We start from the raw sequence: 15,757 nt of genomic DNA, 5'->3' as shown, positions 1-15,757 counted from the left end.
CCCACATCTGACAAACACTCATGTCTCCGAGCGGTTATGGTCACAACGTGCACACGGCATCACACTGTAGCCTGCAATGTCGTTTACGAAATGATATACCGACACCGACACCGATATAGACGGGCCTGTAGTTCCGCTAACCGGTGTCGGTAACGTGATCCGGTCGGTTCTGAGACACACAGTGTAATCCATAGTATTAACACGGGCGGCAAATTGACGCCTTTGCTGCCAATTGATCTTGACCGTGGGATCGCTGTGATTTTCCCCAACGATCAGGTCATTTGACAAGGATATACGGGGAGGCGTGCGGGTGTGTGTTTGTGTGTGTCGGTGCTGAAGCCGACACACCAGTAGCCCATTCGTTTTATTACACCCGCCAAAGGCATCAGCGAGACCCAGAAAGAGGGGGCCTTGCCATAACGCAAATATCAAAGCGAACAGCGGCCGGTAGGGTGTAGGTCCATGTGTAGCCGACGAAAAGGAAGGATGGATAACGACTGTCGTGGTCGTTCATCGCTACTATTCCACAACCGCCCCTCCGACCTCCAAAATAAAACACATGTTAATCCTCAAATGTGTGGAACGAGACCTACCTGTCATGTTGAAGATGCGTTGCGGGAACGTCACACCTCTCCCCACTACCGCGCGGTGCGCACGCTCTCTCTCCGGTCACTCGCTGCTCCACGCAAAGCAGCGGGGAGACGCGTGCACGCGCCCGCAGTCCGCGCTGTGAGCGTAGACGCGCGTTGGCGGTCAGGGATGCGACAGGCTAATAACAACTCCAGAACGTATCTCCTTTCGCAGCTAACATTTGTGTGTATTAGGAAAATCGGCGGCGTTTGACGTCTCCGTCGCTATTGTAGGGCTTCGATTCCACCACCGCCACGTCCCAGTCTTCTGCCGTACCATACCGCCTTCTAGTCCCCTTATGGATGATTCGTCAGTGGATCAGGGTCTACCATTCAAACCTCCTTCTGGGGGCTCGATGCTCGATAGCTGTTTTGCCTGTCACGACTGAAGGATGGATTTGTGATAGAGTACAGTTGAAAACAAATTCTGAGAATCGATTCATACCTCGTACGATTTAAGCAAACACAGTACAAAACCAAAATCCACACGTTGGTATTAATTTAGCTACAAATGCAATATTCTGATCTAACGCTATTTCTAAATGTAGAAAAAAACATCAGACCAATAGATCATTTTAAAAGGAGATTTAATATGTTTCCTGCAATTAATAGAAGCACACATAAATTGTAGCCCACATGTGTAGACAGATCTACAAAAAATACATATTAGATAGATAGATAGATAGATATTGAGATATAAATAGGCCAAAATAGATTTACAAATATATATATTATATAGATGCTACATAAAATGTACGAGACAAAGTACTAAACAGCCACCTATGTACAGTAAACTTCAACTTTAAACATAGAAAGGTTTAAGCTCATTTCAGTTCTTGCTTCTGTAACACGAGAGCAAACAACATACCAACTGTAACATGTGGAGGGAAAAGACTTCAACTTTTCCGAATTCCACTTCCTCCTTCAACAAATAACCTCTTCGAGAACGATCCAATCACATTAAGCACAGCATCCATGATTCAGGAAGGGGAACTCCCTTTGACCTTATATGGGCACCTATTATCTGTGCATTGTCAAAGGCACAAGTGGGTCTCAGAGAGAGAGAGAGAGAGAGAGAGAGAGAGAGAGAGAGAGAGAGAGAGACCCTCGCTCTATCGTGCCGTCAGTGTTGCCAGGCCGGCGGCGGACCGGAAGCGAGGGCGGCGGCACACGCGTCTCCTGGTGTCCGACGCCTGGTTCCACTGGTACATGTCTGAGAGAGAGAGAGGTAGAGAGAGAGAGGTAGCAAGCGAGAGAGAGAGAGATAGAGAGATAGAGAGAGGTAGAGGTAGAGGTAGAGAGAGAGAGCGCGCGAGAGAGAGATCAACAATCCAACAACGTTAATATACCGTAACCTCCCCTGAGAAATGCTGGTGAAGTTTCAAACATAAAAATGTCTCCACTATCATGGGGAATCATTTCATTAATAATTATTAAACAATGACCAACATAACTAAGGTTCCAATGCTCCTATGCTTCCAAAATGAGAACAGCGAATAATCCATCAATAATAATAGTACTATTTATATAGCTCTTTTCAAAACATCCAAAACGCTTTTCATAGTGAGTGAGTGAGTGAGTGAGTGAGTGAGTGAGTGAGTGATTTACCAAGTTCGAAGAGGTCGTCCATTGTCAATTATTTCCTTTATTGTTTTTGTCTCTTGGCTAAATCTATGAGTGTGTATGCATTCGTCATTTTGTGTGTGTTGTTTTTTGATGTGTTGTGTGCGTTTCTGTGTGTGTGTGTGTGTGTGTGTGTGTGTGTGTGTGTGTGTGTGTGTGTGTGTGTGTGTGTGTGTGTGTGTGTGTGTGTGTGTGTGTGTGTGTGTGTGTGTGTGTGTGTGTGTCTCACCCTTAAAGCTGAGGAGGTATTTCCGGAAGCCCTTCATTATCGGGACCTTATTGAAGGGGTTCTTCTGATAAGCCTGCTCCAGGTCCCGGGAGGTCACCGAGGTGGTACGCTGTCCGCTGTCCTAAATGAAGGTTTACATAAAGTTTTGGACGCTTACAAAGCTCAACGAAGTTCTCCCATGAAATGGGAATTTCACGGCAAATTGTTTTTCAATATACACGATTTCAATATACACACATCAAATTATTTCAGCCCTGTTTTGATCCATGAGTTTCGACATTAACAATATTATAAAATATTAAATTGTATTAATAATACATAAAAAAATAAAAAAATAAAGTACATAATAATTAGGGGTGTAACGGTACACAAAAGTCACGGTTCGGTACGTACCTCGGTTTTTAAGTCACGGGACGGTACAGTACAGTACCGTTCATAATTTAAAAAAACTGCTTGTTTGTCAACAACAGAGAATGGCCCTAGATCAGCAGCAATGAAAACACCAATAAAGTTGGTTATGGCATTTGTATTTCTGAATTCCCAGATAGGTGGTTGTTGAAATAGTGTTGTGGGCTGGGTTTGCACAGCTCTTTTCTTTTTCCACAGCAACAGTGATAGTAACACCCGGATGGTGCCTTTTCAAATGCGTGTGCTAGGGATGTGCATTTCTGGCAAAAATACTATTCGATATTCGCTGAGAAGTATTCAAATAATATTCGAAAATCTGTCAATCAAGAACCCCCCCATGCACGCACGCACCTCGGATAAACGCACAATGAAACAGGGAGTGGCTTTTATGATTTGTATGAATTCAATCTGTTTATTTCAACAACTGCGCCATCAACATTTAACATCAAAATGATTTCAACGTGGGCTTAGGCAGATAGACCTACATGCGCCGAAAACGGATCGCTATATATTTATTTATTTGACTGAACACAGCCTGTATGACGGTGAACTAGACACGTCAAAAAATAACAGATCTTTTTTACAATTTATTTGGTACCAGCATTCGTAGTGTTGATCAGCAGAGAAATAGTCTGCCAAAGACATTGCGTCGCTTAGCAACCGAGGACTCTATTCACCACCTGAAGTTGTGAAGGCCCATGCAAGTCAACGGAGCGTTCAACAGCATTGAGAAGAGCCGTGTAATAAATAACGATAGTCACATTCATTATTCGATATTCTACGTGACTCAGACTATTCATGTTAAAGTGCTGTACGTAGACACGGAGAGCCCTCTCCATAGCCGGAGAGCACCCAATATTTTTTAACTATAACTATATCGACGCCAAGTACCTATTGGTCGACGCAACGGAGACGGCAAGGGCTGTGATTGGTCCTCTAACAAATTCATTTCCGGAATCACTTCTCCAAATAAGATTTGAAAAGCTTTGGAAGTTTATTTACCACACTGCTTACATGGTTTGTAGTCAACATATCAGATAGATCGGGCGGCGAATTGTATTGCGTATCCAACATCCCGACGGAGAGCTGCTGAGGGGTCTCCGGAGTCACGGAGTCGGATCACAGAGTCGGAGTACTATACTTTGGCTAACAGTCCGGTTGGAACTCCGACTTCATGTTTTAAATTCCACATTGCAAAACAGGCCTTCACATTCGCCATATTAACGCTATGTATGCCACATTTACGTACCGCGGTACACCTCTGTAACCGCACCGAAGTACCTGTACCGTGACGGTTCGGTACAAATACGTGTACCGTTACACCCCTAATAATAATATACTGCTGCTACTAATATAAATTATATATATATATATATATATATATATATATATACACATATACATATATATATATATATATATACATATATATAAATACTAAATAAAATACAACTATCATAAATAACAAAATAATAAAATAAATCAAAATGAGTTAATTTAATAATGCATATTTATAAAAAAAAAAATTCTTTCTTTATTTTTTTCTATTTTTGGAATAATAATCAAATAAAAAAAGAATCCAACTCACGGGCTGGCCGTACTCCACCCAGCTCCTGTGGTTGTCCCGGTAGTACCACACCCACTCCGTGGTCAGGGTGTAGTGGGGGGGCTTGGTCACCGACGACACCGTGGTCAGCCGGCGCACCGGGAGAGACCTGCTCCCCTGGGTCATGGTGAGGAAGTCCACCGGCCTGGAGCCAGGGCTGGAGCCGGGACCACCACATCAGAATCAGAACCAGGACCACCACATCAGAATCAGAGCCGGGACCACCACAACAGAACCAGAGCCGGGACCACCACATCAGAATCAGAACCAGGACCACCACAACAGAACCAGAGCCGGGACCACCACACCAGAATCAGAGCCGGGACCACCACACCAGAATCAGAGCCGGGACCACCACATCAGAATCAGAGCCAGGACCACCACATCAGAATCAGAACCAGGACCACCACACCAGAATCAGAACCAGGACCACCACACCAGAATCAGAGACAGGACCACCACATCAGAATCAGAACCAGGACCACCACACCCGAATCAGAACCACCATACCAGAATCAGAACCGCCACACCAGAATCAGAACTGGGACCACCACACCAGAATCAGAACTGGGACCACCACACCAGAATCAGAACCACCACACCAGAATCAGAACCAGGACCACCAAACCAGAATCAGAACCAGGACCACCACACCAGAATCAGTACTGGGACCACCACACCAGAATCGGAACCAGGACCACCACACCAGGATCAGGACCGGTAGAGAGAGACTGAGAGAGAGAACTAACTGACTGACTGACTGACTGACTGACTGACTGACAGAGAGAGACATTCAGACAGCGAGAGAGAGAGGTCAGACCGTTCAGGATGGAACTCTGACCTTTTCCTGGCTTCAGGGTCGCAGTAGGCCAACTCAATCTCCTCCATGTGCCTCAGGTCACGCCAGGCTCTGCTCTTCCACACCTCCCACTTATAGGGCATGTTGAAGTGCACGAGGATGCACTGGTCTGGGGGGAGGGGGGGGGGGGAATACAACGCAGTCTATTTCCCCTGTTCACTTTCTTATTTGGTCAATTTTAAATGATTAGTAAGGATCACGCTTCTGAACGTCCATCGTGTCTTCTTTAATTGGATGCGTGTCGCCATCTAGTGGTTTTGCAAGGGAATTGTAGTAATGACAACGAATGTGAAGTTGCGTTACCAAGACGGCAGTTTTGCGGAAGCTCACCTTCAAATTGGCATCTTCTGCGGAGGAAGTGGAGACAGATGTCGACGTTGGAAGTCCTCTGATCTGTTTGAATGACGGGTGAACTAAGCTGATGTCTCAGATCAGAAATACCAACTAATGGACCAATAGAAAACACAGAGAGCGAGAAAGAAAGAAAGAAAGAAAGAAAGAAAGAAAGAAAGAAAGAAAGAAAGAAAGAAAGAAAGAAAGAAAGAAAGAAAGAAAGAAAGAAAGAAAGAAAGAAAGAAAGAAAGAAAGAAAGAAAGAAAGAAAGAGATACGTTATTGGTGGCAGAATCCTCTGTTTCTCAAAGTAGATAATGTTGTGTCCAGTTAAGACAGGGCACCAGGAATGAAAAATATATAGAATTATAATAGAACTTTGTTTAACTTTAAAGTCATCAAACATTTAATTCGTACAAGAGTTTATTACTTCACCAGTCCGTATTTTTCTGTCAAAGTATCTTGAATTGATGGGGCTTATGCCCCTAAATCATCAAAATCATCTAAACATTTGTTTTGTGCGAGCGTGCAAGAGAGGTAGCCATAAAAAATAAAAAATAAAATATACAGTACAGGGTACAAATACAGTGTGTCAATGTGAAAAAAAACTCCAGAGTACAAAAAAGTGCAAAACAATGTGCCATTTCCTATTTATTTCTATTTCCCTCCACATGTTACAGTTGGTATGTTGTTTGCTCTCGTGTTACAGAAGCAAGAACTGAAATGACCTTAAACCTTTCTATGTTTAAAGTTGAGGTATACTGTACATAGGTGGCTGTTTAGTACTTTGTCTCATACACTTTATGTTGCAATATCTATATTGGCCTATCTATCTATCTATCTATCTATCTATCTATCTATCTATCTATCTATCTATCTATCTATCTATCTATCTATCTATCTATCTATCTATCTATCTATCTATCTATCTATCTATCCATCTATCTAATATGTATTTTTTTTAACAGTTTCAGTGTGGATAAACTGTGTTCTTCCATTTTAGAAAAATTCCCTGTTGTACTGTTCTTTCCTTATTTCATGATAGCTGCCAGAAAAAGAAAGAAAAAAAGAAAAAAAACATGCATTACATTTCGTTGTGTAACCATCCCTCCCTACTTTACACGGGCAGATAGCCTTCTACTCTTTACTCAAATGTATTTCCCAATGTAACAGCCAAAACGGAGGAAAATACGTGGTTAACATCCCAACATTGTGTAGCCTAGACCTAGCAAGGATACTGACATTTGGATACTCGCCTCTGCTTCGATGTGTTTCCTTAGATATGATTTTGAAGTTTCTAAATAAATCGAGACCAGACATTTACAAACTTAATTTTATCATCAGTGTGAGGAACTACAGTCACACGGTTATGGGCAAGAACAACAAGTCACCTACGAAATGAAATCGTTTTTTCTACTCTTGCAACAGGAGAGATCGTGGCTCCTTTCTCCAAGAGTAGTTGCTCTCATTCCCCGTGTAGAACGTTGCGTCGCATTACTTCCGTACAATCAGTCAAATCATAATGGTTTTACTTGGTCAGCACGGGGGGGGGCACAGGGGGGGCCAGGGACATGTCTACAGGGGCACGGGCCCCTGTGTAGAACCGCCACGGTTGTGTCGTGCATTTTAACCGATTAAAATCTGGATGTACTCCTATTTGACTAAGATTTGCATTAAATGCATAAATTAAGTAAATATCACGAGTAAACAAACAAGAACAAAGCCTCTGTGTAAGCAGAGTGGCTGCGATGTCTCCCCGTTGCTTATGTTGGCCGCTCGCTCTGGCAAAAGTATATTCCAGCTGAACATCATATAACGCTCCCCAAGTCTTTGAGTTGCTGGTGTCTTACAGTATGTGGCATCACCAAACGCCCAAAACACTGAAATAGAGAGACAAGCTCTAACCTACACTAGTTCTGCATAACAGCACAACATTGGGAGACAATGCATCACTTTTTGTCCTTTGTTGAATAGATATTATTATAAGATATCTTATATCCTAGCTAGCTTTGTTGCATAGCCTACGGGGAAGGCGTTAACTAACGTTATTGTTAGTGCTTGGCTCTTGGTTCTATGAACATCCTTACTGTACCGACAGCGATATAGTGTTTTTCTTTCTTCGGACAAATGTACTTATTGTAAGTCGCTTTGGATAAAAGCGTCTTCTAAATGCCCTAAATGTAAATGTAATATTATTCTCAGGGTTGATATGAGATTGTATTTCTAACTTTCACAACCACAGATAGTTTAGCCCTCTGGCACATGGGAACAACGTATTAGGATGCCTACATAGATGCAGTCTATTACTGATGTAGAGACTCACGTGGGGAAACACTGAAAGGTTGGGCATCAGCTGGGTTGGTTAATGAGCAGGAAGGGCCATGTACCGCCATCTTGGAGCGAGCTGGATGAGATGATCTGTAGCGGATCTTAGCCGCTTTACGTTTCTCCCGAATGGCGTTGAACTCTTCAGGCTGGCGCAGAATCTCTTGGGTTGGGGCTGGGAAGAAGGAGATGGTCGTGTAGTCATGATAAATAGGATAGTTCAGCCTCTAGATCAGTGGTTCTCAAACTCTTTCTAAAAGTGTACTCCTTCTAAGAATTTCTTTCAGCTCAGTACCCCCTTCACTGCCACAAAACACAAATATGTTGTGCGTTCTATTAGGCAGTGTTAATATGAAAATTAATAATGCAAATACTCCATGTCTCAATTAAGTGAGACATGGGGTGTGCTTCATGCAACTGTTGGCTTATTTCTCTCCACAAAAGAAGGACAACGCCAGGGACAGCGTTGAGAGAGTCAGAGCATGTAGAGGTCTAAACATATTCCTCCTGAAACGGACACCATTTTGGTGTGTCTGGATGCCCTCTCCTTCTGCGGATTCTCCTTTCTCCTTGTATTCAGATTTACATTTCAAACACTTACCGCCACGTGGGGGAACTTTTCTATTTTTCAGATATACTTCATGAAGGATTAGTTAGTACCGACCGAGTCGGGCATTTTGCTCAAGGATGCAGGAGGATGGGTAAAGCTTGGGCAGGGAGTCACACCACCCCTACCCACAGAAAGTCCCACCCTGACCTCCGCGGTATGGACTCTCCCGCCAGTGCCACCCTTTCAAGCATTCACCAGCTGCTCACCTTGGGGGCCGCTAGCCCCCCCGCTAGCTTGCTGCGCGGCGGCGGCTAGGAGGTGGTGGCGGTTCTGGTAGATGCCGGGCAGTTCTCGGATGAAGTCACCGGCGCGCAGGCCCCTCTCCTGCAGCAGCTTCAGACCCCGGTGGTCGACGGCGTGCAGCCGCTGGCAGCGCTCGCCGAAGCGGCAGCGGCCCTGGGTGTGGTGCAGGCACAGGTGCAGCTTGGTGCAGCTGTCCCTGAAGGTGCACGCCCCGTCCGGCACTCCGCCGCGGTTGTAGTGGACGCACACCTGGGTGATGTCACACACGCACAACGGGGGGGGGGGGCTTTTGGTGTGTTCCAAGATGCGCTCAGACACCAGCCGTCTGAGTTGCACTTGTGACGTCATTTCCTGTCTCGTAGCACTTGCAGCGTTCCCGTTCGTCTTTGTGATTGCGTCATGTCATTGGCTAGTCATTGTTTACTGTTAGCTACATTAGCTTCTTTAGCAAACCCGCTCGACAAACAAACAACACAACTTTACATTGTATTGCACGCACGTGCAATGTATATATTAGTGATCATAAAAAAATGGAGAGTGTGTAAGAGCATTCAAAATAGACTTTAAAATGGCCAAGGTGGTACAAATACAAAGAAAATAAATCTCTTTAGGGGCGCAGCCATTTTTGTTGAGGCCATGTTTTGCCTTGTCGAGGCATCTGGAACAAACCATAAGTTCAGGCCTTACTTACAGGTTAGAGGTTAGAGGTTAAAAGGTGGAAAGGAGCATGTTTCTGAAGCCCATGCTTAAGAGACCAAACATGTAGTTCCTCTATCGGCCTGGTGGTGGTCGGATGCAAAAACACCGGTCATCGTTTTGAGTCAATGGGGAAAATTGTTAGGGATTCTCGTTAAAATAAAGAGCAACGTATTGTCTCTTTCCGTAAGAGTGGCTAGTTCATCTCCATATTATTCATTTTTAGAGGAAGCGTTTGAGAGCATTATTTCTTTAAAAAACAAATACATTAGGATTGAATGAGATTGAGTTTTGGCCATAGACTACTGCGAAGTGGCCATTTAATTTCAACCCTAAATGTGGTAAATATATTTGTTGAAAAACAAGTCGAGGCGGGCCCCATAACTGAAGATCAGTGGATGAATAATTCCCTCTGACATGCTGAAATGGTATACTTTACCTTGCAAGAAATGGATCACATACTTCTGGTAACTTATTCTCCTTTTTTCCCTTCTTTTCATTTTTTTTTTTTTATATTTCATTTTTTTTTTTTTTCTTACTTCAGTTCCCCCATCTTGTCTTCATCCAAACTCCAGACGTCGCGTCTTTCAGTGCTTCAACATAATTCGTTTTTGTTTGCCGCGTCTACACTGTTTTGTTTAATAACATCTTTGGTTCACCACCACCACCACTGGACACATTGCGGATGCGTCATGACTAATCCAAGTAATGACGCGTTCATATCTTTACAAATAGGCTGGGCGGTCAGTGAACCACGCCAATAGAAACACAAAAGCTGATCCAGGAACAGAAACCAAAGGACTTTGCTGGAAATCGAAACTTAGCTAGAACTAGTTTGGCCCAGATGCACATCAGCAAGCTTTGTGACAACCCTTTTTTGGGTGTTGAGGTAAATGGGGTTCACCATGGCTGATTGGCCGTCCGCTCTAGCGCCTCTCACCTCTGGCAGCAGGCTCGGGTCGTTCTGCATAAGCAGGAGGAAGAGGTCCTCTTCGGGGAGGTCCTGCAGGGTGCAGTCTCGAAGGAGCGACTGGTTGTGTGAGCACCGTAGGTCGTGGGAGTGCTTGCACTGCTTGCACGGTTTTCTGGAAGGGACGACAGAGGGATAGATGTAAAGACACTGTCTGGAATACGCATTTCCTGGCGAGAAAAGTGAAATAGTCTCAATCATATGTAAATAGCCTAAACGACAAGACGAGATCAATTAATAAATAATTAGATTCGTGTTGGATATACCGGTAGTAATATTTTTAGTAAAGATACATAATTGTTGTTGTAACATGGTCATGAATTGTTTTTATTCTATTATTTCTCATCTGGTTCGTCGGCTTTAGGACACAGCATGATGTTATAACAACCAACACAAAACCTCGGGCAAGCAATCAGTCTTCCTCCGTCAATATGTGTTTTTATCTAACGTTAACATTAGGTTCAACAAATACATTTTTTTAAAGCACATGGTAGAATATGAAATAGAACTAATGAAAGAACGTACTTTATATAGTATGGCATTTAAACGAGCCGCCTACATTTCTAGTCAAGTTCATTGAGCTTTAAGTTTCGATTCGTCAATAAGGAAACGATAAACTTACCGGAACTCATTTTTCCCGAATCTGCAATTCCCATAAACATAATATTTGCAAATATGCAATTCCTCACACTTTTCCTCGTAACAAGTCCCTTTCCAATATTCTTTGCACAAACGTAGAGAGGTTTTAGCCACGACCACGGAGTCACCGTCCAACCCGGTGCGCTTCACCTCAAAACGAGCGCACTTCATGATGAACCAAAAGTCGCCTTGGGTCACATCAAAGCTCTTCATAATCTGCTCGTACAACTGCGAGGAAGCCATGGACCCCTTGTTGCTACAAAGCACACTGGTGGCATGGTGAATAATTCCATCACGAAGAACTTCATAACTCGACATCTTGACACCTAAACATAGCAGGAACAACTATACCTACAGTCTCTCTCTCCTCTACAACAACGACCGATACCTACGCTCAAAGAAAATTGGATGGAGGCGTGTTGTGGTCCCACCACAACGTGGTGACGTAGGTGGTTCACCACAAGTTCCTTTGTGATGGGTATATACAACGATGAACACTTTTTTTTTTTTGTCTCGCATTGTCCCTGATGACAGCTCACTGCTGTCTCCGCACGCAGCTATTTGATGACAGATTATAAAACACGCATTTAAAAAATAAGGGACAACGTCTCAATTAGCGGGACGCATAAAAAGTAGTTTTGGAAATGCGTGACTGTCCCACTCACAGCGGGACATCTGGCTTCTTTACGCACAAACTGGTGGCATGGTGAATAATTGCATGGACTTCATAACCTGGTCCCGACATCTTGACACCTAAACATAGCAGGCACAACTATCCCTACAGTCTCTCTCTCCTCCGCACTAACAGCACTGGACGGGCAAAACCGATACCTAAGAAAATTGGATGGAGGCGTGTTGTGGTCACACAACAACGTGGTGACGAAGTGTACAGTTTGCATATAAATGCGCAACACAGGGAGGGTTTTACGTATGAGGGCGGGCCGTCGGTCCACAGCCGCAACAAATCATAAAAAAGTGACCCATTTAAAACTCTTGAAAGTCATCACAGATACACCACCTGTGGACAGGTTGAAGAAGAATAAGGCGGGGTTTTAATTTATTTATTTGTCTCTTTATATTAGGGCTTCATTATCATTAATATCATGCATTTCGATTTCTCCATTAAGTTATTAAGGACTTTAATATAACTATGGAAGTAATGTTTGTGTGGGGGCGGGGGGCTCCCCCCTCCGCAAATTGATGTTTATAAATCGTCTGCCACATTGTTGGTCTGGTTCGTCTGCCTATACCCCGAGTCACATGACTTGGCAGTTTTATGAGGTTCGAGTCTTGGAGATAAGGCTTATGTCAATGCATTATCTCAATGCATTGAAGTAGCCTACACGGTTTATGAATGCGCCCAAAGAGTCTGGAAGTTGTAACGTCAGTGTGTGTGTAACGCCATAACTGTGTCCGTGGGGGCGGAGCCAGGGGTTAGGGGAGGAGCCAGGGGTTAGGGGAGGAGAGAAGAGGACGTTTGGTTCAGGAAACGAAACAGAAACAAAAGCCATCCGACGTGGATGCAGTTCCCTTGATCAGGAGAAAAGTAAAACGCATATTGGAACAAATAGTCTGACGGACATTAACATCAAGGTAAGTAAAAAAGCACAACTTTGAGAAAGTTAAAACTTCTCTTTCCGTTATGGAATTAGAAATATGTAATTGCTCAATACATAAACCTTGTCGTCTGTGTCTAGGAATGGCCTCTGCTAACACTTGCTGGTCTGAAGAGAACTTTTCATGTTCCATCTGTCTGGATGTGTTCAACAATCCAGTTACCACCACATGTGGACACAACTACTGCAGAACCTGTATTACAAAGTTCTGGGATGAACAAGTCCAGTACAAATGTCCTGTTTGCAACAAGCTCTTCAACACAAGACCTGATCTACAGGTCAATACCTTCTTATCAGAGCTGGCTGCTCAGATTAGAACAACTGTACGAGTAAAAGAGCAGCATTGTGTTGAACCAGCAGAAGTTCCCTGTGACTTCTGTACTGGGACCCAGCTGAAGGCCGTGAAGTCCTGCCTAGAGTGTTTTATGTCTTTCTGCCAAACCCACCTGGAGCCACATCAGAGAGTCGCTCGCCTGCAGAAACATCGGCTGGTCGAGCCTATGGACCGTCTGGAAGACAGGATGTGTAAGAAACACAACATACTTCTGGAGCTCTTCTGCCAGACTGAACAGGTATGTGTGTGTCAGTTCTGCACAGAGGGTGACCACAGGTCCCATCCTGTTGTACCTCTAAAGGAGGAATATGAAGTGAAGACGGCCCAGCTGGGGAAGATAGAGGCAGAAGTTCCGCAGATGATCCAGGAGAGAAAACAAAAGATTAAGGAGATCACAGACACAGTGGAACTGAGCAGCAAAGATGCAGACAGAGAGATAGCCATTGGTGGCCAGGTCTTCACTGCTCTGATAGGCTGTGTTGAAAAGTGCCAGGATGAATTCAACCAAACTGTTCAAGAGAAACTGAAATCCACAGAGAAACAAGCTGATGACCTCATCAAAGAACTGGAGCAGGAAATAGAAGATCTGACCAATAGAAGATCAGAGGTGAAGCGGCTCTCACACACTGAAGACCACCTCCACTTCCTCCAGGCCTTCAGATCCCTGAAGGATCCTCCACCCACCAGGGACTGGACGACGGTGGAGGTCCGACCTCCGTCATACGTAGGGACCTTGAGGAGATCCCTGGATCAGCTGGAGGAGACACTGAACATGGAGATGAAGAAGCTGCGTAAAGCTGCTGAACTGAAGAGGGTCCAGCAGTATGAAGTAGATGCGACTCTGGATCCTGATACAGCTCATCCCAGTCTCATCCTGTCTGAGGATGGGAAACAAGTACATGATGGAGGTGTAGTGAAGATACTCCCAGAGAACCCTAAAAGATTTGCAAATTATATACTTGTTCTCGCGAGGCAGAGCTTCTCCTCAGGGAGATTTTATTTTGAGGTCCAGGTTAAAGACAAGACTCAATGGTATTTAGGAGTGGCCAGAGAGTCCATCGACAGAATCGGCGAGATCATAATGACCCCTGAGACGGGTTGCTGGATGCTTTACTTTGACAAGAATGGGTTCTTTTTTGGAGATAACCCTTCTGTCCGTCTCCCTCTGAGAGCTGGGCTCCAGAAGGTGGGGGTGTTTGTTGATTATGATGAGGGTCTGGTCTCCTTCTATGATGTGGAGGCCAGGGTTCATATCTACTCTGCTACTGGCTGCACCTTCAGTGAGCCTCTCTATCCATTCCTCTGCCCAGGCGTCCATGATTATGAAGGTAACAACTCTGCCCCCCTGATCATCTCACCTGTCAATCAAACAGACTAGGACCTTAGTTGGATAATAAATTAATCAAACGACCTAAACAACTAACGTTGTTCCATGAAGGATAATCTCTACTATGTGAGATCTGAATTAGTGTCTCCTGCTGTCTTTTAACGAGAAGTTCTTGAAGAATATAACCCCAGTTGTTGAATACAACTCATTATAAATGGTTAGATTACACTGTATTATTTGTCAGTTTTCTCCTGATTTTTTTTGTAAATTGAATGCTATAAAATTGTAAACAGTTGCTGTTATTTAGAACATCTTTAGAGGATTAATTTGTATAAATAATAATTGGAACTTTTCTTTTGGTTTTAAATTCTGAACAGTGAATGAAAAAGCAATACAATGTTCTTTACACTTGGATTTTAATAAAAGGGAAGGGTAAAAAATGTATGTGTAGGCCTCCATTATCATTGTAATAGATAATTTAAGTGGAATAGATACATTCCAGTCAATAGTACTCAGTATGAATACTGTTACAAGTGAATAAAATAAGTGTGTGTGTGTGTGTGTGTGTGTGTGTGTGTGTGTGTGTGTGTGTGTGTGTGTGTGTGTGTGTGTGTGTGTGTGTGTGTGTGTGTGTGTGTGTGTGTGTGTGAGAGATATGGTTGAAGAGCCTTTGTTGCTCAACACACACACCCACACCCACACCCACACCCACACACACACACCCACACACCCACACGAGAAGGAGATAGAGACCCAACACGAACCCAACGTCACCAAATGAACACAAGAAATAATGAAAGGTTCCTTCAAGGTGGTTCCTTCAAAACCGTGTTCACACATTTGTTGTCACCACACTGCGTCTTGCATTTCAACAGCATTAAGGTGGAGTTGAGCTTTGGGTGGAGGTGTGTGAAATGTGGAGTACAGGTGCAGCGAGGCACGGCCAACAGCAGTCCTAGCAAACCAATGATCCTCAAGTATAACTAAGGCTTAGTAAGGCATGGTCTAGTTTAGTCTCTCTTAGTATAACGCAAGGTTAGACAGTCATAGTCTAGTTTAGTCTTCTCTAAGTATAACTAAGGGTTAGTAGGTCATAGTCTAGTTTAGTCTTCTCTTAGTATAACTAAGGGTTAGTAGGTCATAGTCTAGTTTAGTCTTCTCTAAGTATAACTAAGGCTTAGTAAGGCATGGTCTAGTTTAGTCTCTCTTAGTATAACGCAAGGTTAGACAGTCAGAGTCTAGTTTAGTCTTCTCTAAGTATAACTAAGGGTTAGTAGGTCATAGTCTAGTTTAGTCTTCTCTTAGTATAAC

General features: G+C 43.7%; 2 protein-coding genes across 3 annotated transcripts; one reads left to right on the top strand and one right to left on the bottom strand.

The window, feature by feature from the left end:
- Nucleotides 1–1,181: 1,181 nt before the first annotated feature.
- parp12b (poly (ADP-ribose) polymerase family, member 12b) lies at nt 1,182–12,006 on the bottom strand. Of its 2 annotated transcripts, none has more exons than XM_056588074.1 (9): nt 11,153–12,006; nt 10,501–10,645; nt 8,828–9,113; nt 8,010–8,186; nt 5,685–5,798; nt 5,337–5,463; nt 4,478–4,652; nt 2,482–2,602; nt 1,182–1,842 (listed from the first exon to the last, which is right to left on the bottom strand). In XM_056588074.1, exons 1-9 carry the CDS (start codon nt 11,485–11,487, stop codon nt 1,742–1,744), a joined length of 1,581 nt encoding a protein of 526 aa, XP_056444049.1. In that variant the 5' UTR covers nt 11,488–12,006; the 3' UTR covers nt 1,182–1,741. The 2 variants fall into 2 exon arrangements, with proteins under 2 accessions (XP_056444049.1, XP_056444050.1); XM_056588075.1 differs by having other exon boundaries at nt 8,828–9,017; nt 11,153–12,005.
- Nucleotides 12,007–12,605: 599 nt separating this feature from the next.
- Nucleotides 12,606–15,097, top strand: LOC130380746 (E3 ubiquitin-protein ligase TRIM39-like). The gene is made up of 2 exons (XM_056588065.1): nt 12,606–12,762; nt 12,867–15,097. Exon 2 carries the CDS (start codon nt 12,869–12,871, stop codon nt 14,495–14,497), a length of 1,629 nt encoding a protein of 542 aa, XP_056444040.1. The 5' UTR covers nt 12,606–12,762; nt 12,867–12,868; the 3' UTR covers nt 14,498–15,097.
- Nucleotides 15,098–15,757: the final 660 nt, after the last annotated feature.

The sequence above is a fragment of the Gadus chalcogrammus genome, chromosome 4 (genome assembly GCF_026213295.1).
Source record: "Gadus chalcogrammus isolate NIFS_2021 chromosome 4, NIFS_Gcha_1.0, whole genome shotgun sequence".
Lineage (NCBI taxonomy): Eukaryota > Metazoa > Chordata > Actinopteri > Gadiformes > Gadidae > Gadus > Gadus chalcogrammus.
Note: the sequence above shows the minus strand (reverse complement) of the source record. Positions and strands in the feature narration are given on the sequence as shown.